At 27.9% G+C, this 25,061-nt stretch overlaps 2 protein-coding genes and 1 long non-coding RNA gene across 5 annotated transcripts; 2 read left to right on the top strand and 1 right to left on the bottom strand.

The window, feature by feature from the left end:
* Positions 1–1,977: 1,977 nt before the first annotated feature.
* Positions 1,978–11,281, top strand: LOC126850134 (kelch domain-containing protein 4-like). 3 transcript variants are annotated; one of them, XM_050592836.1, is made up of 8 exons: positions 1,978–1,991; positions 2,888–3,021; positions 4,208–4,378; positions 5,393–5,631; positions 7,053–7,222; positions 8,350–8,918; positions 9,795–9,996; positions 11,060–11,281. In XM_050592836.1, the coding sequence occupies exons 2-8, from the start codon at positions 2,902–2,904 to the stop codon at positions 11,248–11,250; spliced, it is 1,662 nt and encodes a 553-aa protein (XP_050448793.1). In that variant the 5' UTR covers positions 1,978–1,991; positions 2,888–2,901; the 3' UTR covers positions 11,251–11,281. The 3 variants fall into 3 exon arrangements, with proteins under 3 accessions (XP_050448793.1, XP_050448791.1, XP_050448792.1); XM_050592834.1 differs by having other exon boundaries at positions 1,981–2,107; XM_050592835.1 differs by lacking the exon at positions 1,978–1,991 and having other exon boundaries at positions 11,041–11,281.
* Positions 11,282–15,521: 4,240 nt separating this feature from the next.
* LOC126850159 (uncharacterized) lies at positions 15,522–19,034 on the top strand. The gene is made up of 3 exons (XR_007687504.1): positions 15,522–15,726; positions 15,837–18,434; positions 18,659–19,034. It is a non-coding gene; the product is annotated as an uncharacterized LOC126850159 (long non-coding RNA).
* Positions 19,035–19,402: 368 nt separating this feature from the next.
* LOC126850156 (uncharacterized) lies at positions 19,403–23,742 on the bottom strand. Its single transcript, XM_050592870.1, has 6 exons — positions 23,361–23,742; positions 22,848–23,272; positions 20,877–21,670; positions 20,581–20,737; positions 20,409–20,511; positions 19,403–20,322 (listed from the first exon to the last, which is right to left on the bottom strand). The coding sequence occupies exons 3-6, from the start codon at positions 21,390–21,392 to the stop codon at positions 20,280–20,282; spliced, it is 819 nt and encodes a 272-aa protein (XP_050448827.1). The 5' UTR covers positions 21,393–21,670; positions 22,848–23,272; positions 23,361–23,742; the 3' UTR covers positions 19,403–20,279.
* Between the last annotated feature and the right edge of the window lie 1,319 nt (positions 23,743–25,061).

Raw genomic sequence — 25,061 nt, 5'->3', positions numbered from 1 at the left:
ATTTGACTGCCCCGAAGGTTCGAAATCGCCGGCTTATATACTGTCGAAACAAAGGGTCTTCGGGCCGTGCGCAGCACACGCGTCGCGCTCTGGAAGATTCTTAGAATGATTCAGTGAAGGACTTCTGAGAAGAAAGATTTTTAACAACAATTCTTCTGAGAATTGTCGATCGATATGTTTATCTGACTATTGAGTTTCGGCGCTCGTGGTCGTAGCCGTCGCATGTCCGTTCGACTCGCAATATCTACTTATCGCTCGCAATATCAGGTTTCACTAACATGAGGCCTCTTATGCGCATTCTCTTCTTAAGCTTAGTTAATATTTTATAATATAAAATCCTTAATAATATGGTTAATATTTATGCTTATTAATTTATGGAATCATTTGTTCTATTTATTTCAGTTCTGATAATAAGTTGGCAATTTAAATAAAGTTATGGCATTCTATAGTTTATTAAAAATATAGATATTTTAGATAACTTATATGTATTATATGTAATATATATATAATTTATGATTCCATAGAATATAAGCCTCTTAAATTTATATTTATGGTCGCTTGATCGATACTACAATAAAGCATATTAATTTTATTAAAATCATTTCTTTATGGAAGCATTCGCGCATTATATAATAACCTGTTTTAATTAATATGATTTTAATTATTTATAAAGTATAATTGTATTGGATATAGTATTGAAAGTTTTATATGTGATGTTTTGGATAAAATAATTATAAATATTTAACAAATTATAGTCAACAAATTATTATTATATACGTTTTATGATTCCATAAAGTACGGAGCATTTACTCCTCAATTTAAGAGTGAGTAATTATTATATATATATTTGTCTGTATGATTAAATATTAAAATCTTAAAAGTTAGATATTAGTATCGATATTATCGAGTATGAAACTCGCTCGCAAGTTCGTTCTTAAAGTAATCAGCAGGTTAGTTCTAGAAAGTCACTGCTGTACAACTAGCTAGTTCTAAATAATGCTTCCTGATTCGTCAATCCAAGGAATTCTCAATTCCTTGCGCCATCGATTATTATTACTAAAAGGATTAAAATATATTCAGGTTTTAGGCTAAATAACCATATGGAACTAGAATGATAAGCGATTAATGAAATTAGTTAACAATTAAAATAAAAGCAAATGGATTACATAATTATTCCATAGGTATTTTGCAGGGATAAAAGCGGTACTTAATTACTAGCTAAAATATAGTTTTTAAAATTGGCAGGACGTTACAGTCCACAAATATATACATAAGGAAATGAACCAATCAATTTTTTTATGCTTATAATTATGCGCTTATGCAAAAGTGTGTGCTCCCCGCTTATCTTGGCCGTAAAGCGATAAAGAAACAAGGACAGCATGTAATTGTCGCTCCTTCCTTTCGTGCTACGTCCACTTTTCAATTTTGGTTCATGTCAGTGCTACATCCACTTTTCGATATTGTCGATAGTGGTAGTACTGATCGCTACACAAAGAGAGATGATTGCGCCGTCTTCGTCTCTCTTTCATTGCGTATGATGTAGCGTCCTTGAAAGCACATGATCAACGTATTGAGCAGAGCACACGGATGCAATTGTTGGGATGAGATAACATAAGATAAGGAGCAATAATCGTATGCTATCCTTGTTTCTCTAGCGTATCGCTTTACGGCCGAAATACGGGTTGAAACTGAAAATGCTTTTTGGCCTCTCATTACAGAAAGCAGTAACGCAACAAGGCTAATAAGCACTTTTTGCAAATTTTATACTTGCGTATATATATATATATATATATACGCAAGGATAAGACATCACACCTACATGTATATGTGTGTGTGTGTGAATATATATGTGTTTAAATTATAATTAAAATTATACATGCAATTAAATATTGTTTGATAATCAATAATAATAGAAAAAAATGGACATAGAGGCGCTGCTGTACGGGACCGAGAGCTATCGTACGAAAAACGCCGGAATGGTCGCTCTCAGGGTGCGAACTCATGCAGCGGAATAGTATAACGCGGAACGAGAGCGGAATCAATCACGAGCGTTCCGCACTTTTGTTCTGTTTTCAGTACTTCTTAACGGAGGATCTTCGCAGATCGCGTAACGTCATATACACATCTCTATATATACATCTATATCTATATACATACCCGTAAAAGCTAACCTCGAATGGCAATATGAGTAACATGAACAACATGAGCAATATTAACTTTATTAACTTTTGTGCACTGACTACGTTGGTCTACGGCGTCTACGCCTACGCTGCCATAAATTTAATAAAGTATATGTGTATATACATACTCAGTTCCGTACTATTTGTTATATGGATTTCAAATCCCTACATCCCCATGGAGCAGAATGAGCGCAAGCAGAACGGACAGAATATCTTTAAAATGACTTTTAAATATTGATTTTATCAATCATTTTTTATCATCATGTACATAAATATTGAAATAAATGCGTTCTTATTGGAAATATTGATTAAAAATGTTAAATAAATTAAATAAGTTTCAACGCGTTTTAGCCCTTTTGAAATAATGACTTGTGATTGGTTGCGAATTGGTCCGCGATACGCTTCATGGGGATGTAGAGATTTAGAATCCACTAAATAGCAAAAATTGCGGAACGCTCATGATTGGTTCCGCTCTCGTTCCGCGTTATGCTATTCCGCTACATGGGTTTGCACCCTCAGGCTTCTCTCTGGTTCTGCCAATGAAAAGCGCTATTAGAGGGAGGGATTCTAATTTCAGTTAACCACCCTGCTAATTTTTAATCACCGATTTTTAACCGGTTTTGGTGAAATTGGTGATGCTAATTTGGCTATTTCGGCTATTGTATTTATAAAGATTTTCTCTATTTATTATTTGTTCGATTTTGCAGCACAAAAAATAAATATGGGAAAAAAAGACAAGAACAAAAATAAAAATAAAATAAGCGGCAGTGTAAAAACTGCGCTGAAAACTGAGAAGAAACTTAATGCTAAGCAGAAGAAGGAATTAACGGCGCTTGGTGAGGTTAGATTTTCTTTTTTTTTATCTTATATAAAGAAAAAATAATGAAATAAATGGTTAATCTTAAGAAAAATTTTAGCATTATAATATTTAACGAAGATATTCGTTCTTTTAATTCATGATTTTATACGTATATAAGATTTGAAAAATGTGTAGTTTGAATGTTTAAATTGTAATGAAAATATATTTATTTGATGTTTTTTTAGTTTATTTCAAAATCAAAATTTTGAAAAGCAAAATTATCACTCGATATAAAAATATTAATTAAAATATAAAATATTAATTAATTGTAAGTGCTGAAACTGACGTTCTTAAAATTAGGAAATCATACATTAATGTTATACAGGAATATATAATATTCATTTATAATAAAATTAGTAAGCATTATTAAGCATGTGTAAGCATTATTAAAATGAATGCATTATTTAAACAATATAAACAATAGCTGTTGCATATTTTAATTTCAATCTGCATATTATTTTAACAAGAAAGCTAAAATGGGCTAAGAACAGACACTGGATGTTGGTGGAAATCTGTTGCACTGATAGAATATAGTGATTTGAATTTTGTAGAATAAAAATCAATATCAATTTTGAAAATTAGGATATTATAATCATGATAATAGATAATTTATGTATCTTGTTTAATAAAAAGAAAGGAGATAGTATTTTGTATAAAAAGGAAGGAGATTATTTTGTATAAAAAGTTTTGTATATTATTGTAATTGTAACTATATAATTCTATATAAGTTTATAACACTACTTGCTTTTTCTGTGAAACAAAGTTTATAAAAATGTATGAAAAATATATTTTATAAAAATATATTTTGAAATTATATTTATAAAAATATATTTTACCTACCAACAAAAGAAAACACAATAGAGACATATACATATATTACACAATTGACTATCAAATAGCGAATTTTTTAAAGTTTTTAAAGATTATTTTAATTTATTTTATTTTATTATTATTTTAATTGATAGTTGATTGTGTAACATTGTGCCTATGTTACTTGCTCTGGAAAGCTTACATAGTTCTATAACTTTTTACGTAATGCAGCTATCTATAAATTATTATTAATATTACAATTTTAATATGTCATATTGTAAAATTTGCATTTTCTATATTTTCAAGTTGCATGATTTTCATCTTTTATTATACATTATTATATTTTATTTATTTGTAGGAGGATATAGAAAAAGTCATTGCTGAGATTGAGAAAGAGGAAGCTCGTAGACAACGCGTGAAAGAAATGGTAGTAAATCCGCCATCCAGACGAGTCAACTTCACTTTGACGGCGCATCCCTTTAAGAACGAACTTATTATGCTTGGCGGCGAATTTCATGATGGTCGGCAGGTACATATTATATTTAAAAAATTGGTAAAATTGAATATTAACAGTGATCTTAAAACTCTTGTACACAAAGTGCGTCAACACATTATGCGACAAGAAATGATGTGATGGCCAATCGATTTACAGTTCATCTATAAGAATGAAAGATTAACAGCATGCGAAAGATTAATATTTTTATTATACATACCATGTTGACATGTTCGTTGTCATTCAAGAGCCTTCTATGGCACGCTTGGACCTAATTATAATTTTAATATGATATAAAAAATTGAAATTGTTGTAATATATTTAAATTACGCATTGGAATGTTTATGATTTACGAGATAATTTATAATAATAACATATTTTTATTGGAAATCATTCATATTGTGGGGAATTTTAGATTTTGGGGGATTTTGTAAATATTTCACTGGCAGAAAACAAAAAAAGAAAGGTCACTATTTTCACTATTGTTAATAACTTCATAATAAACAACCAGCGACTTTTATTAAAATTTTTTGCAAATTATTTAGAGTCATGTCTTTGATAACATGTCATTGAAATTGGTCGACGCTAATATCAAGGTTTACCAAAATTATTAACAATTGAAAATTTATTACAATAAAATTTAGAGGAAATTTATATGTTGATACACATATGTTGATAACAAAAAATTTAACATTAGACATAGTTTAATATTTGTTTATAATAAATTTGTTTGTGATAAATAACTAGCAACAACTGAAATTTTTAAAATATTGTTAACGTTGTAAGAACCTCGACCTTTGTCACATACTTCAGTCATTAAAATGAAAAGTCGTCCTTAATATTCAAGATCATGACACCATATATTATATACATAAGATCAATTTTTTAAAAAATTAATGAAATTCTTTATTTTCCATTTTTTTGGTGGAGGAGTAGAATTCAATGATAAAATTAAAAGATTAAGAGATCTAACAATAAAAAAAATCTGTATTTAATAAAACAAAATCCAAAAATAACATGGCTTAATCATATTTATTTCTTTTTTCTTAGACTTTTGTATATGGCGATATGTTTTCCTATAATATAAATAAACAAGAATGGACATTGATAAAAGCACCTGGAGCACCACCACCGCGATGCGGTCATCAGACGGTGGCTACGACTGCAAATGGCACTGGTGAATTATGGGTATTCGGCGGTGAATTCACTAGTCCGAGTGAATCGCAGTTCTATCATTACCGTGACTTATGGGTATTTCGATTCGCCGAAAAAAAATGGGAAAAAATCACGTATGTATAATTTCACGTAACAATTTTATTTTTTGAAAAGTTATTCAAGTTATTTAAAAATTTTGAATTATAACCATTTTTTAAATGTCAAATATTTTCAAAACAATTCTAAAAAAAGAAATCAAAATATAATATTTTTCAACTGCACACATTTATTACAAAATACATTACTCAAAAAGTAGAGAATATTTTTTATACGCTATTTTCAAATCGCTGAAACTCAGCGAAAAATTATTGTAGACAAAAAATTAAAGAAGCATTTTGAAGCTTGAAATTGTAACTTCAAGCTATCAATAGCTATCAATAACTTAAAAAAATTTTTTATTTTATTCTGTGCTTTAAAAAAGAACACATTGTTTTATTCCTTAAAATTATGCATTTTCGACTTTGTTGCTCAATAAAAAAATTTAAGTCAAGTTTTATAAATTACATTTTGTCTACAAAACTTTTATTTTTTACAATACTTTTTTAAAAATTTTTCTACAATTCTTAGCTATTCGTATTTTGCACATTTTTTAAATTCACAAATATTGTTTTTTTAGCAATCATTTGTTGGGTTGAAAAAATGTGTAAATATTCTACATAGAGACATCAGTGCCCCTGCCGTGGATAGATTGCTATAAGTGTATCTGGTATCAATCTTCATCACATACATTTCTGTTTATTATTTCAATAAACATTCGGATTTTGACCAAATTACGATTTTGAAACTAATCTTTTTGAGAAATTATGTCCATATTCAGCGAACAATAATCGTAGATTGTTGTCTAAAAAATTAATAAAGCATTTTAAAGCTTGAAAAGTTTTAATTTTAACGTTTATCGACATAATTAAAAAAATTTTTTTTATCGGTATATTAAACTATTAAAAATATTTTAAAATTATGATTCTTATAATTCACAGATAAAGAAGTAAATTCTTAATGAAAATCTTGAATATTTTTACAATAACTTTATTATTGTCAAAGGCATTCGATTCATGAAAGTACCTTACCACTGGCTATTTTATCATGCCTGAGCGCGCGCAATTCTAACTCTATCATTCGTGATCTTTAAATTTTTTCTATTTGAAAATTACTATAATCTCGACATTTTCGTTTTAGAATTTTTGTCTTAAAATATTGTCTTAAAATAAAGCATTTTTGTGAAAAATATTTTAGACAAAAGTTATTTTGTTTCGAGAAAAATACATATATACAGGATGTCTCTAAACTGGCGATAAATATTTTAATTACAAAGAATTTGTGATTAAAATATTTATCGCCAGTTTAGAGACATCCTGTATATATGTATTTTTCTCGAAACAAAATAACTTTTGTCTAAAATATTTTTCACAAAAATGCTTTATTTTTAAATTATATTATTTACACTAGATACTAAATCGATTAAAATAGATCATTCTGTATATATTGATGATTATAGAGCTGCAAACTGTCCATCAGCCAGAAGTGGACATAGGATGATATATGTAAAGAAACAACTTATAGTATTTGGCGGATTCTATGATAATTTGCGGCACGATTATAAATACTTTAATGATGTACACATTTTCAATCTGGAGACTTATACCTGGCGGAAAATCGAGCCCACTGGTAAGCTAATAAACAGCAAATAATCTAACGAATACGTTTTTTTACGGAAAATATGTTTATTCAAATTGAATTAAATATTCAATTAATATCATATTTAAAGAAATAGTTTTATATAACAATAATTTTTAGATAACAAAATACAGAGTGAATAATCTAACTTGTCTGCTTTAAATCGAGAATTGAGAAAGCTATTTTATAAAAGTATCGTTGTTCACCACCAATTTTAAAAAGTAACTCGTTACTATTACCGTTACTGAAAAAGTAACGGGTTGTTACAATTTTTGTTATTTTTTTATATACAATACAAAAAATTTTACATACAATTTTTTTAATACAAAATTAAAATAAACACTAAAATATTAAAAATTTATATTAAACACGAAAAATGTTTAAACATTATTTTATATGTGCTATTTGTCTTACAAAGTAGAAAGAAATAAGATACCAAAAAGAGTTTCCAATAGGTTCGACGTTACAGGTAACGCGTTACTTCCCAATGCAGCTTAAATCATTTTATTCTATGAAAAACCATTTCAAACAAAAATTATATAGCATCAAAAAGGACGGTACAATACACTAATCAATTTTTTGCTATCCTGTTTTTTTTTTATTGAGATGTAAAGATCATATTAAAATTTTTTTAATGAAATATTTCATTCCAATATTTTACTCCGAATTTTGAAAGAATTATCAATGATTGAATATTATGAAAGAATATCAAATATTTAATAACAAATATTCAGATATATACTTCAGGTATATGAGGTTGAAAAAGTCAATAATTATTCAAATATTCTTAAAATAATTTTTAATATAAATATTTCTTGATATATTATGTGTCCATTTACAATCAATGCGAAATTAATTTAATAATTTGTTAATAATTGAAAATGATATACATTGATATGATTCTGCAGTTATAGTATTATTTTTTAGAAAAAATAAAAAAAAGCTCTAATTTTGCATATTTATTTAAAAAATGTATAAACAAAATTATTACTTTAATGTATATTTTATTTATACTATTAATTACTAATTATTAAATTAGTAAAATTTATTTAACAATTATTAAGCAAATACTTGATGCTTGTTGATTATTATATAGTGTTAGTTGAAATTTTCTTAAGGTATTGCACCTGCTCCTCGATCCGGCTGTATATTTTTGCCGACTGTCGACAATAAACTTGTCGTATACGGAGGCTATAGAAAGGAAAAAATAAAAAAAGACATGGATCGGGGTTGCATTCTCGCCGATATGTTTCTCCTAACTCAAACGGACAAAAACGACTCAACTAAATACAAGTGGATTTGCGTAAAACAAACTGGGATTCGAGTAACTCCAAGATGTGGCGCTTCTGCTACATTAATCCAACATGCGAATCAGGCCTTCATGTTCGGTGGTGTTTATGACAATAATAATGATGACGATGATGATGATGATGATGAAAATATGTGTGGAACATTTTATAACGATCTATTTGCTTTGGATCTGGAAAACTTACACTGGCGTGCCGTAACATTAACTGAGAAAAAAGCGACGAATATCACTGACACTGACAAAGGACGACGAAGGAAAAAAAAAGAAGAAGTAAATGAAGAATTAGAACAGAGTAATAATTTTGACCAAGAAATATCGGAAAAATCTCCAAATTCTATACAACCTACAATTACTGTAGACGACGACGGAATATTTACGGTATGTTTTTTTCCTTTTTTACACATGTACATAAAATATATATATAAATATATTAAACAGTGTTACATTTTATTGGGACAACTATTTTATGTTCGTATTTGTAAACAATTAATAACAATCAATACAATTTGTAAACAATTAATAACAATTAATTATAAACAATCACACTTTTTTAAATTGGCTTTTAATTCTTCATATGAGGCAGAAAGAATGACATTTTCAACAATTTATAATTTAATGTTATAAATGCATTACTGAAACATGTTACTTTGATATATATTAAGGCATGGCGTATTTATAAATACAAACAGAAATTTCTAGCAAAATTCCTAGCAAAATTCTACTTTTGAATCAAGTACTCAGAAAGCAAAATGCTAGCATTAGTAATGTGACAGCAAATTCAATCATGATTTTGTAACAAATTCTAATGTGCTGTGTTCTCATTAAGTTTAATTTCTGGCAGCTTGCCAATATAGTATGATAGTGAAATTACAGCAAAAATCGAGCATTGCTTACTATTACGTCGTGATAGCAGATACATAGCAAAGTTTATTGCATCAAATATAGGTAATAATCTATTGCAAAAATATAGGTGAAATCATGGTGAATTCCATGATATTCAATTCAAAATGTATTAAAATAGTTTTGAAATAGATAATTTCAACTCAGTGTACAAAAACGCACATATAAAAAAATACGTATTTTTTATTTTTAATCTTGCCCTATAATCTATCGAAAGTCTATCAAAATTAGTGAGAATAAAACAATGATTAATTGAGGATATAGTATTAATCTCTTCCTTATAAGTAAGAATTGATTTCAAATTACTTTAAAAAAATCTTAAAAAAGAAATTTAGTAGGCTTTTTGATGTGTAGATGGTAATAGGCTCAACAGTACCAACTTCATCATTCCTCCATCAATCTTCTTCGGCAATGGCAAATGACGGGAGGGAACAATTTTTTCCATCTCCGCGGATGAATGTCGGAATGGTGATGAAACACAATGTTTTGTATTTATATGGCGGCTTGGTGGAAAAAGATGATCGACAATATACTCTTTGCGATTTCTACAGCCTGGGTATGTTATTAATGATATATATTACATATGTATGTATATGTATATGTGTTGTGTGTGGTGCGTGCGCGCATGCGTGTCGGTTGTGTGCGTGGCGCGTGTACGTGTGTGTATGTGCGTGCGCGCGTGTGCGTGTATTTTTGCATGATGAATATGTGTATTATATTTATTACATGTATATATGTTATATTTACATAGTATTTTATTTATAGATTCAAAAAATGCAAATCGAAAATGTAAAATACATTTTTTTTATACATAGTTTTATTTTCAAAAAAATTGATTTTGAAAAATTAATAACATAGCTTTACTTTTTCAAACTTGAAATGAAGTTTTATCTTTTATATCATATATCAAAGAAGTTTACACAATAATGATTATTAATACATAAAAATTAAAATATACAATATTTTATTTAAATAGTTTTAAATAATTTGACACTAAAAAATTATTAAGTATCATATTTTAATTTTTTAATGCAACTAATATATTTATTAAGTATATATTTTTTCTTGTACATAGTTTTTAATAACCATTATTGAAATAAATTTGATAATGTATAAGTATGTAGAAGATACATGGTATAAGAGATTATTTTCAGAGATCATTTAAATTTAAAGGAGCATAAATATAAATTCCAATTTTTTCGAAAATGAAACGTTTTAAAAAATTTTATTCTATATTTTATTCTTGCCTGAGAAAATATTTTGGCTATGCTACATTTTCTAATCAATTCTGTATTTTTTTACAAAATTTGCTAGCTATGATATTTAGGAAGTTAAAATTTGCTCTTAAAATTGTTCAGTCTCAACTAACAACTTCTTTAAAATTTTAGAAATGTTTATGAAATTAATAAAAAAAAAGAATATGATATGTCATCCATAATGATATATCCTGGATTTGGATATATATATCTGATTAGAAACTCAATTCTTTGCTCCAACTTTCTGGGAGCTTCATAATTTCTTTTTTCCAGAATTTCTCAATTTTTTTATGTATAATAATAAATTATGTAAAATAAAACATCTGTATTATGTATGTATATAGATATGTGTGTGTTATGCAGATTGTCGAAAATTGGACGAGTGGAAAATTTTGAGATTAGATGATTTATCGTCGCAAACATGGTTCGATTCTTCAGAAGATAATGAAGACGAAGGAAACGAAGAAGACGAAGAAAACGAAGATGAAGACATTAGCCATGAAGAGCAGAATGATAACAACGGACTAGTGGATATCAATGAAAAACTGAAATAGAAAAAATAATAAAGATTGTTTATATAGTTTTTATATATTTACATTTTAATCAGAATTAAGATTTAGTTATAATTTTCAAGTCAATTTTCGTAATTTATATAATTTTTGATTGATTGTGCAATTTATTTTAACAATAACTTGCCAGACGTACGTAATTAAGATGCGTGACGTTCAATCTCAGGGTCATCTGTACCATAAGTGCCTTAAAATTGTAATCCTAGATGCAGCAAGTCTTCTTTGAATTTTTTTCTTTTTTCACAAAATTTTTATTTTATTAATAAATAGAGCAAAGCTTTTTGTCTATTATTAATTATATATATTTGTAAATATTTAATAATTAAATTTTTTTAATTAAAACTCGTAAGATGGTATTTAATTATATCGAATTGTGATTTTAATAGTAGTAGTAATAAGAGAGGTGGGTAATGATAAAGGCAGCTCTCTATGTCATTTAGATCGAAAGCGTTCCTCCGTGACTTTCCGCTTCTGCCTTGAGATAAAGATAGCAGCTCTACTAAGTAATCCTTGATGATGTTTCTGCCTGTGATAAAAAGTATCTACAATTGAGTCGTCTGACTCCATTTCGGATCTCAGTTTGACGAATCTATTCGCCTTCTCGTTGCCTACTATGTCATGGTGTTTAAGAATTCAATTTAGAATGATCTGATTTTGTTTCTCTAGCTTTCCAAGAGATTGCATGCAGTTCCAAATTACGGAGGTATTATAGCCTGAAAAGTTATACACTTAATAAGTCATACATTTTAATAAAGTCATTTACTGTGCGATCCGTAACGAATTTGCTTGCTAAAATTAGGAATTTGCATAGAAGTGCAGTCGAAGAAATTCGACTTTGAACTTTTTTGCTTCTATTAGATTTTGAATTAGTTTCAGAAACAATCCGAACAATCCTATCCACAAATTTAAGAGATTTAAAACAGATCTGAAATAGTCTGAGTCAGTTGCTAATAAGAAATCACTAATAAGAAATCATTGGTTACGTTACACAAACTGTCGCTATAATTCAGTGAGTCATATAGTTAAATGAATATTAGAAACAGTCAGTCAAACAGTTAAGAGAATAATTGAGTTAGTCGATCAGCAAGTTTAAACCGCCACAAGAATTCCGCTATATGATTCACTAAAAAACTCCAGAAATAAGCTAAATTTAAAATAAATAAGCTAAATATAATCTTATATTTGAAAATTAAACATATATATTTAGTTTTATAAAGAAGAATCTTTATTCATATACAATTAGAACATATACGTGCGTGCGTGCGTGCGTGTACACACATATATATATACAGAGTGTCTCAGATTAATAGGGACGAAACTCGTGTGTAGATAGAGCAGACCAAACTGAGTCGAAAGTCATTTTTTTGTACAAGAAATATATTTTTTGCTTAATAAGAAAATTATTATTGAGTAAAGTCTGGTCAATCATCGCCGATCTTCAGCTGGGCGCACGTCGGTGAGCCGCGCGCTTGACGTGTGCGTAAGCGTTCAGCTGTTACTATATACAGTATATATATATATATATATACAGGGTGTATAAAGGGGTGTACCAAGTATCAATTGACAGTGGGAGGCATTTTCGCGCCGCGAGCTTTCCGCGGCACTTCGTTGGCTGATCTTTTAAAATTAATATTTTCTTAAATATTGAGAAAATCACAAAATGGTACAGGACTTTTCTATTCAGAATAACACCCTCTATCTTCCCTTAAAGGGTAATCCGCGAATTATCGGACACCCTATATATATATATATATATATATATATATATATATATATATATATATAAATTGAATAATGATGGGATGCTAAAAAGTTTTTTATTCAATTTTTAATAAAACAAAATTTAATACAATAAGAAATATTATTCTATAAAAAAATCTACTTGCCTATGATTAAGTAAATATAATATAGCTTAATTATTAATTTATATTATACACTTTTAAATATAAAAATAAATCAAAATATGATTAAACAAATTATAATTTAAAAATCTTAATTACAAATTTAAATACACAAACCTGAATACACAAATATGTGTTTAATAAATGTTTAAATAAGTATATCTTTAAATAAACAATATATTTAAATAAATAAACAATTATTCAAAATTATAGAAAAAATTATATATAAATCACAGTATTCATAATTTTATACATAAGTCTTATTAGTTAATATAATACTTAATATTTTCTCATCAAGATTATTTGTAACAATATTTGTTATTTCTTTTTAAACTATAATATATTGTCAAAATAGAATCATAACTATTTCTAAACTTAATTTATTATAAGTTAATTTATTATGAATATTTTTTATCATATTTAACTGCTAACAATTTTTTCAAGCTCGATATTCGAAATTAAATGGTAAAACTAAAAATGATAGAGTTACATCACAAAGATGGACTTTAAATGGATTTTCTCTAATAGCATTTCTGTAATTTGAAATTTTAAGCCAAAACTTTATTTGTATTGTATATTTATATTTTGCCATTTAATAAAATGTATCTTTTCATACTGACAACGAATTATAATATTAGTAATTTGAGATTTGTCTGTAATAAATTCTTGAGAAAGAGAAGTTATATTGAAATTTTTTTAACATATTATCTACAGAAAAGAAAGAGATTTTCTCTAAAATTTTTATATTATCAAGTACTCTTTGTTTAATTTTTTAATACAATTTGTAAAAAAAATTTTCATGTTTTAAAAATTTTTCTTATTATTTGATGAAATAATTTTATCTGACTTTAATTGATTCAATTTGATTTCACATTGATAATCTAAATATAAATTTCTAAATAATCTAAATAATTTAATATATGACTTATATACAGGATCGAGTTTAGGCAAATTTAATGAGAGATATTATTTTTCTAATACATTCATTGTCAAGCGTAATACGAATATATTAGAAAAATAATATTTCTTATTAAATTTTAAAGGATCAGCATTTTGAATTCCAAAAGATTTATCTACTTATGGCACTTAATATTGGATCTGCATTAGATATTGGATAAAGGTACTGGTAAAAACAAAAGATATGCTAAGTGTTAAATTCATTTTTATATAAAGCATAATAATTGTCAATATATCAATTTTCATTAATCCTCACACTCTCGAAATGGGTTTTAGCTTCTAAATAATGATTAATTATTCTAAACACAGCTTTTTCAACTGACAACTATCTTGTGTTATATTTTTTTATAACCTTTTTGAATTCATAAACGTTGCATCACGTGCGCATTAAACGAAATGGTTGTTTATATGCGTTCGATGTGTGAAACGGAACGGATCTTGAGACAACACTCAACGGGTCTGTTTTTTATAGTTGAACTGGCTGTAATAGTTCAGAGTTTATCTTTTTCTCTCCATATTAGTTCAGCCAGTTCAGTTATAAAAAACAGAATCTTAAATTCAGATGCGAAATTCAATATCGGCATCTTTGATAAATTCTTTATAGTTGAATTGACTGCACTAGTTCAGAGTATCTTTTTTTCCCACGTTGGAAAAAGAAAGATAAGCTTTGAACTCAGCCAGTTCAATTATAAAGAACAGACAACAGTCCCTTTGTTGTCCTCAAGTCACGTGGTATGTGCCACCAAATTGTTATATATACGTTATGATTCAAATATACATATGTAACAAAAAAAAATATTTTCTGTAAATTTAAATTATAATTCAGAGAATTGATCGAAGTAGAAGAAATAAGAAGAATATTTCTGCATAATACGTTATTTTTTATTAATTAAATATAAATAAAATCAAAAATACATTATAGAGGTTATCTATAATATTTTGACGCAGTTGTAATCTTTTTAGACGCGTGTAACGATAACACATCACGTTCTATTGAATTTGGCTAATTTCAAGTTTTGGCACGTTATTATATGACAGCTATATAATCAATAAATAATAATAATTCTATCGAAAACGAATCAGTAAATGAACTAATAATAAACTCAATTCATTTTCACAGTTTTTTGTGGAATTTAAATAATAATTTTTTTATTATTTAATTTTTTTTTATTTTCTTTTAAGAAAGTCTAAATATGTGATTTTTTAAAGAAGACTGTGTACGATATATTTTGGCTAATAGCTAGTTTAATAGCTTAAATTATTTATTTTTTCTATATTTAGTATTCTTTTTTTTCTTCTTTTTCAATGTATATTTTCAATGTTATATTATACGTTTATATTACGTTTATATTATTTTTTATTATTAAACATTACAACATATGCATATATGTAATTGACAGTTGTCTTATTTATGATATTTGTATAACGCGCATATGGAAACACCATGCACGCGTTTGGCTATAACACGATGCAACGCGTGCATAGAAACTAGGAGTTAGAAATGTACGAATTCGTTCATGCGCACTAAAATTTTATTCCAAGTTAGACTCCGACTGTCGCAACTAGATATACTATGGCACAGTCTCTCTTTGCCATCTTTATGGTACGTGTTTTCCGTGCTATGCATTTTATATTGTGATATTTTTACAAAGTTATCGAATTGTTTATTTTGGACAACGTTGAAGTAATTAATTACGTCATATTCTTTTCTAGTGTTGATCACCAAGTGACGATGTCACATTAATTGACTCCGACATGATAACCGATGTGACGCGATTGTATACAGTAATGCTAAAGCGGGGAGCACACACTTTTGCACAAGCGCATAACCATAAACATAAAGAAATTGATTGGTCCACAAATGTATGCATAAGAAAATGAACTAATCAATTTCCTTATGCTTATTATTATGCGCTTATGCAAAAGTGTGTGCTCCCCGCTTTAGACTCCGTATGTGGGGTGACCAATCAAGAGCCAGGAGTTTGCCGGAGCCCGAGCTGCGCGTGGCTTTTGATTGGTCACCACAGCATTTGCCGGAGCTTCACCGCATATATGAAGCAGAGCTGTAACGACCCAACGTTATAACCGTCTTTCGTGATCGTACGCCAACATGATTGTGCACATTACCGTTGTATTCCGTGTATTTCATATATTTCTCGTATAGTGATTACGCCGTAATAATTCTAGTGATCGTCATGCTTAGAATATACTCTATGTGACCGTTATATTGCAATGCGTGTCTTTCTTTGTGCCAAGTAATAGAGTTCACGAACAAAGACATTGATAAGAACAAAGACACTGTTTCATTTTCATTACCTCAGTGTGAACATAAAATTTCGCGAGTTCTTCGTGATCATTCTTTTATGTGTAAATTGAGTGATGTGATTGACTATTAACATTACACGATATCAGTCAAACATTTTTCGCTACATCAGTGCTGGGATTTACTTGCACATTTTGGTCCGATTCTATGGCTCACGCCTTTTATCCCCTCGCTCGCGCGTTAGCAACGAGTCGCTTGGTACGCGTAACTAAGAAGCGCGACGCTATGTCTCAGGAGCGTCCGTAAGAATGCCTAAATATAATAAGATATTTTTCTGAAAACACCGTGAAAATTCTCGAAATTAAAATTTTTTCTTTAATGTTTTATATTTCATTAATATAAAATATTATATTTTTTTCTTTTAAATTATTACATCAATATAATAAATTATTTAATCCGTTTATATAATTTACATATTTTTATGATACTTTATTTAAAGTTTTCTCTTAATCCGCTTTACAATAATAATTATAACATAGGACAATTGCAATATAGTTATAATATAATTATAATTTTGAGACAATAGATTTCCACATCACCAATGAGGTACTATTGTTAATGCGTTTTTTTTAAAGTGGTTTCCCCGATAGGCCTATTCCACTAAAGAAGAATAATCCGTTCGCGTACACACACACACACACACACACACACACACACCCACCACACACACACACACACACACACACACACACACACACACATATATATATATATATATATATATATATATATATATATATATATGAAAAGGAAAAATTATATTAAAGATTTAAAAAATAAAAGAACGAAAAAAGAGAACAATCGTATAAACATTAATTTGATTGACATCAAAGTATACCAAACTTATAAAATTTAGTCTTCGAATTTTTTTTATGTTCGGCTCTACGTATTTATGTGAATGTTCATTTTCAAAATTAAAATATACAAAAACCAATAAACATTGCTGTTTGAGCGATGTATCATTATTTTCGTTGATGCGCTCTAATTCATCTAATATTCCCGTAGATATTTTATCCCTTGTAAATTCACATAAACGGTTTAGAAAATCAAATTAATGTTCATGCGATTCTTCTTCTTTTTCGATCTTTTATTTTTTCATCTTTAATATAATTTTTCTTTTTCATATATATATGTATGCGAACGGATTAATCTTCTTTAGTGGAATAGGCCTACTAGGAAAACCACTTTAAAAAAAGGCATTAACAATAGTATTTTATTGGTGATGTGGAAATCTATTGTCTCAAAATTATAATTATATTATAACTATATTGCAATTGTCCTATATTATAATTATTATTGTAAAGCGGGTTAAGAGAAAACTTTAAATAAAGTATCATAAAAATGTATCATAAATATGTAAATTATATAAACGGATTAAATAATTTATTATATTGATGTAATAATTTAAAAGAAAAAAATATAATAATATTTTATATTAATGAAATATAAAACATTAAAGAAAAAATTTTAATTTCGAGAATTTTCACGGTGTTTTCAGAAAAATATTATCTTATTATATTTAGGCATTCTTACATACAGACGCTCCTGAGACAGCGTCGCGCTTCTTAGTTAAGCGGGGAGCACACACTTTTGCATAAGCGCATAACCATAAACATAAAGAAATTGATTGGTTCACAAATGTATGCATAAGAAAATGAACCAATCAATTTCCTTATGTTTATGGTTATGCGCTTATGCAAAAGTGTGCTCCCCGCTTTACGCGTACCAAGCGACTCGTTGCTAACGCGCGAGCGAGGAGTGGGGGACAAAAGGCGTGAGCCACAGAATCGGACCAAAATGTGCAAGTAAATCCCAGTACTGCGCTACATGATAACGTGTCTTCAAATAACGAGGCGACATCCTTGACGGAGAACGCAATTTCCGCGTCCTCGTGATCCTGATGAGTCCTATATCGATGCCACGAAATTAATGAAGTTGCCGCCATTCTGGTGTGAAAATCCCGCGCTTTGGTTTGCCTAACTTGTAAGGTAGGATTTAGCACGCATCACAAATGATGAATTAAAATTTCGGCATGTCTCTCTCTTGATTCAAATGTTTTGTTTCTTGTCACAAATCACTTTGCCATTCATTATAACAAATATGATGCAATTAATATTTAATAAAATAAAATAAACTGCAAATATAACTTGCGGTTTATAAATTTTAATCGTATATGATATATTGATATAAAAAAAATATTGATATAACCCAGACAGCACAAGGACATCCTTGAAAAATCCAAAGGAAATTCAGGACGGACATTACGGATGTCCTGTGGATATTCAATTTTTATCCCGGAATATACTCAGGATGTCCTGAGGAAGGGCAAATGAGTGCCGAATACTAGTTCTTAAGACATCCAGAGAATATCCTGTCAGACAACCTCAGGATGTCTTGAGGATTTCTCTAGGATGTTTATGGACATTTCTTAGTCTAAAGGGAAAGTTTCTAAAAGTAAAATCAAGCAATTAATATATTCGATTTACTAATTTTGTTTCAGGAGAGAATCGAGTACTCTCTTTTCTTTTGTAATTAACAGTAAAATTAGAAAGTACACTCGATTCAATAAATTCAAAACATTATATGTTTTACAGGTGTTTTTTAGTATTATTATTTTTACTGTTAAATATAGTATTAAACAAATTACTTATAATTAGTTAATATTTTAAATAAAAAATATTAAAAATATTTCTCTCTATATCATTTGCAGCATCTTTTCTATTTATTTAGTAAAAATATAACGTTTAATTTATGTAATTAGTATTTTAATAATAATTAAAAAAATATACAGAGCATTCTTTCTAATCAGTATAAATAAGAGAGAACACAACAGTTGCAACTTTTTAATTAAAATATTTAATAATTATTTATCATTTTTAAAATTTAGTCAAATGTATAAATGGAAAAAAAATAAAAAACAAATTATTTCATATTACATTGTATTTAATCTCTTTTTTATCATGTTCTTTTTAATCAATGTCAGTTTTTAATCACAGTTTATTATTATCAACTTACGAATATGTCACAGCTTTTTAATCAAAACTTAGCAACTTAGAAAATTATATAAGCTTATATGTATAATTAAGTTAAATTGCACGCGTGACATTACATTTTTTCCGATTTTATAGAAGTTCAAAAATAAATATAATCTTATTCAAACTATTCTAAAAGTTTATGATCAAAACTGAAATAAATTATTCAAACTATTCTAAAAGTTATTTAACAAAACTGAAATAAACTTAGTCAAACTACTCTAAAAGTTTACTAACAAAGCTAAACTTATTCGAAGTATTCTATAAAAACATAACTTATTAACAACTTATATATATTAAATATATAAAGCTATTATATTTGCTAACAAATAAATTTGTACTTTTTTATAAACGCGCGTATAAATTTTCAATGAATATTAAAATTAATATAAATTTCTGTAATCAAGCAATGTACAAAACATAAATGCCATCAACACACACACACGCACACGCACACGCACACACACACACACACACACACACACACACACATACATATATTTAAAAAATAATATCACTACTTGACTCTTATAAGAATAAACTATTATGACAAATGTGCGTATTAACCAAATAAACTAAATAATAACTTACTTATGAAATACATCAATTGTATAAAAAGCCGCGTTTTGTTGGCTATGTTCACTTAATGATGAAGAGGAGCTAATCAGTCTAATATTAATATAATAACGCTTACAAAACGTAACCAAAACGTCGAGATTATTTTCGTCCAAATAAATGCAGCTCCTCCGAAAATACATATAATAATATACCGCAAAATCTTAAACTTTTAACAATCGTATGCTATGCAGTACTACTGCTAGTTGCAGGTCTATCTGTGTTGTCTCTACAACAAAAAATATGTAAAAATTAATGCTGATAAGTGAGTAAATTGATGTAGCACATTCAATTCTAAAATTTGTTAAAATTTACTTTATTTTCTTTTGAAAACGTTCATTTGCATGTCGTAACCATGATTTGATTGGTTCAGCAATAATTTGCTCTGTTGCGTTCATAAAATGAACTCTTACAACACCTATAAAAAAATTAATTTTATTTATAAATTAGTATTATAATGAAAATATGATAATATGATTATATACACTTACTGAATATTTCCGTATTTCCAAATCATAAAATATTTGTTTTTTCTTTCCAATGTAATTAAACAGACACGCTAATTTATCGGAAATTAATGCCCGTAAAAGATTAAAGATAATTCTTTTTATATCATTACCGCCAATACGCGATAATTCTTTAATCTGTAAGAATATGTAAATATATATACATATATATATATATATATATATATATATATATATATATATATATATATAAGTATGTAAGCGCGCGCACGCACGCACGCACGCACCAATTGATTTCAATTTTCACAGAACTTACTAATTTTTGGCGATTTATTTGATTTTCAATTAACAATTTTTCAAAAGTTCGTAAATCTTCTATATTGTCAATGGGAAAATTGTTCATAACATCCTGCATATTAGTTTCGCCTTCTGTCCAATGAGATGAAGATATTTGAAGATTTCGCAAAATAGTATCTAATCTGCTATTCATAACATTTCCTTGTTCTTGCAATGAACGCAGTTGAAATCCTATGTCTAGAATTTTTCTTATTATAAAACGTTGAAAATCAGAGTTTGCTAGAATTGTAAAGTAGTACATTATAAAATAATATAAATAAGCCATATATTTATAAATGATAATTTCATACTTACTTAAACCAGTATTACTTGCGTTACGTTTAGCACAAGGCTCGTCATATAAATGATCATATGAATTTTTTTTATTGTATCTATTTGGAAATATATATATATATTTTCTGTATATATTATTTTCTGTAACATTATTTATATTTTTGTACGACTCTAATATTTTCATCAGAAAATTCATATTCATTTAGATCCTCATCACGTAAAATATTTTCAAATTCATTTTGTACTATATCATCATTAAGTATAATATTCTCAAATTCAGTTTGTACTATATGATCATGATGTTCATTTTCACTTTGTGATGCATTTTCAGACAATGATATTGAAGCCGATGTTGATTGATTGATTTCATAAGATTTCATTATAAAATCTGTTTCCATTTTTATCATTTTCCTTCGTTGTGAGGATGAAGTAATTATACATTTGTGTAAATGTTTTTTATTCAACATATTAAATATATTCCTAAAACCAATTTAGTAACTGCTTTTAAAAAAATTAACTGCTTTTAGAAAGTAATAATTAAAAGTAACAATTTAAAATAAAAATTAATAATTATTTTGACTATAAAAAATTTGAAAGTCATAATACACGTGCGCGTACGCACGTGTGTGTAAGAATTATCGATAATAAAAAAATAATAACAGTTAATAGTTAATTTTTGTAACATATAAGATCAGTTTATTATTGCTAAACTAATGCACTTGGAAATTAACATTGGAATTTAAAACAAGATGGAAAAAGAAACAAATATACAGTTGTGATTTTTGATGTTAAAAAAAGAGAAAAAGAAATAGTGGAAATTAATGCAGCTAATTCAACTATAAAGAATAGAGTAATAATTTATAAATTAAATTTCTTCTATCATAAAACTACTCGGAATTAATTCCAATCGAAATCGTTTATGCAAAAAGTTACACTTAATACACTTGTTATAGATATTCCAGACCTATATATAATTTTTTTTCTTTCGTCTTTCTTTAACATTACAAATCACAACTAAATATCTGTTTTTCTTTTAAATTCCATAAGTGTTAATTTAGCAAAAAACAGACCTTACATGTTACAAAAATTAACTATTAATCTTTATTATATTTTATTATATATCTATACAAGATGATTCAGACCAAGTGAAAAACAGAAGGTTTGTGTTTAGGAAGGTCATTCTGAGTAAAATAATATATGAACATAGGGCCTATCTTTAATTTTTATAAGTAGTTACAGAAGTTTTAAAATAAAATCAAGGATCACATTTTGAGCATTTATTATAAAATTAAACTGTAAATAAATGATTTTTATATTTCTTTCTGTTTTAATTTCTTAAGATCATTTCGTATAAATCATATAATTTTATTACGATAATAGCAACTTAGTAAAAAATGTTATATAAATATAAATCCTATCTTTAATATATACATAGTTACAGAAATTTTAAAATTTTGCTGTAACAAAATCACATGATTCGTAGGAAATAATCTTGAGAAATTGTGTGTGTGTGTTTGTACACACACACACACGCACGCACGTACGCGCGCGCACGCACACACACACACACACACACACACACACACGCTCAGTATGGACCTATATATAGATCCAGATTAGGTCTCTATATGAATAAAGTTAAGTTTTCATGACTTACGTATTTAATATGTGAATATCCTTTTCTTTCTCGTTGTTGTCAGAATTGTAGTGTGTTACAATTTGCACTGCAAATCTGTTCTGCTGACAAAATATACACAATCTATGTTCTGTTGACAAGATATACACAACACATACAACAAAAATAATAATTATTATTTACATCTGCTTACATATCTAACATAAGAATACAAAGTTAAATATGTATTCCAATATTAATTATTCATACCGGAAAGCTGTGGTCAATGTTACGTATACTTTTGGATTTTCAGTACCAGCAATTAATATTAAAATGCTATCTACAAATTAAAATTTTCCTTACCAATCTAATATATGAAGTCTGCTCTTTCTCGCTGTTGTCAGAATTGCATTGATATATTATTTTTTACAATGATACGTTTTACTAACAAAACATATACAACAACACTGTAACATAAAACAAAAATAATAACTTTTTCAGTATCAGCAATTTTTATTGAAATGCAGTTAAAGTTAAAGTTAAAGTTTTCCTTACATATTTAATATATGAAGTCTTCTCTCTCTCGCTGCTGTTACAATTGCATTAATATTACTCTGTACTGCTTTTTACTGGCACGTATGCAACACAAATAAAACAAAAATAATAACTATTCTGATGCTTATATAAAATGTTAATAACGAATAATTGATAACGATGAATAGAAAGCGGCTAAAACTTTGAGGTTAAAGTCAAGATTAAAGCGAGGAGCACACACTTTTGCATAAGCGCATAATCATAAACATAAAGAAATTGATTGGTCCACAAATATATGCATAAGGAAATGAACCAATCAATTTCAATGTGCTTCCCGCTTAAGCATGAAACGGTTTTACATAATAATAAAGCACAAGCCCATGAAAGATTCATTTAATAATAAAATCGAAAATGTAAATATACGCATTTAAAAATGTCATAATAGTTAAAATAATTTTTGTAATCATAATGTATACGATTTTTGTAGATCATGGTACACGTAATTTGGACTAATGGTAAATCGCCTAATGTACAAAATATTATATTAATGGACAATTAGATACATATATATAATTTTATAAATATTTCCATGTGAATAATATTTACTGAATAAGATGAGAGATTACTTGAAATTAAAACGATTGTTCCTATATATATTGTTACGTCTCAGCGACGCTCTTTTTCTGCCTATACTTTAGTTAGTGAGAAAAGATTGCTCTCTACTTTTATAGGGCAACGTACTTTCACCGGCTATACCTCAGGGACGCCGAGAGCTAGGGACTAATCTAGTGGATCTAGGGAAATGACGTACCGCGGAACTAGTTGGTTACTAAGAAGTTTCACTAGGTATTTAGGGATATGAACGCAACTAGGTATATGTAATTCGAAAGTTAATCAGGTTTAAAGAATAGAATTTTAATATTATAATAAAAGAAAGATATCGACTATGGTTACGTTTTTACGGCAAGCCCACTTGTATTGCGGGTTCACCATATGCAAGGGGCTTGTTACTTAAGATATATATATATTAATTAGAAACCGTAAGAGTTAGAGAATTAAGATTTGAAAAGGAATATTATAATAGAAATTAAGGGTAACTAATAAATTGTGGACACTAAATAATAGAGAGTTAGTTAGATCGAATTAATTTATTATGAGAATTGTCTAAGGAATAAAGACTTTTATTTAATATCAATACTTGATTATATTATGACTCTAAATTTCTGATAAAAAGAGAAGGTTTTAGAAAAGAGGTCAAATATTGCCAGGGGCACCGTAATAGCGCTCGGCAACGATGGAATCTTAGAGAGAATGGGTAATGTCGCCAGGGCACCGTAATCAGCGCTCGGCAACTAGATTCAAAAATTGGGTTGTGTTCAGAAAATTAGATAAAAAATTTGATTTCAATTTAATCTCCTGTTGTTATTTCTTGAGGTTTTTAAATCGATAGGAAACGCCGCCAGGCCTTGATCAGCGCTCGGCAACTAGGTTTAAGGGTTATATCAAGAATTGAAAAAGAAAGGAAAAGGTCACCAGAGCACCTTAAGCACTCGGCAAAGGTTTATAGGTTATATTCAGAATTTAGAAAAAAAGGAGGGAGTCGCCAGGGGCACCATAAACGCTCGACAACGATGGATTTTCGGGAAAAAGAGCAAAATGTTGCAAGATTAAGTCAGATTTAAATGACAACAGTAGTGTATATTTTGCATGGAATTTATAAAT

The sequence above is a fragment of the Cataglyphis hispanica genome, chromosome 5 (genome assembly GCF_021464435.1).
Source record: "Cataglyphis hispanica isolate Lineage 1 chromosome 5, ULB_Chis1_1.0, whole genome shotgun sequence".
Lineage (NCBI taxonomy): Eukaryota > Metazoa > Arthropoda > Insecta > Hymenoptera > Formicidae > Cataglyphis > Cataglyphis hispanica.
The sequence above is the reverse complement of the archived record's forward strand: the minus strand, read 5'-3'. Positions and strand labels throughout refer to the sequence as shown.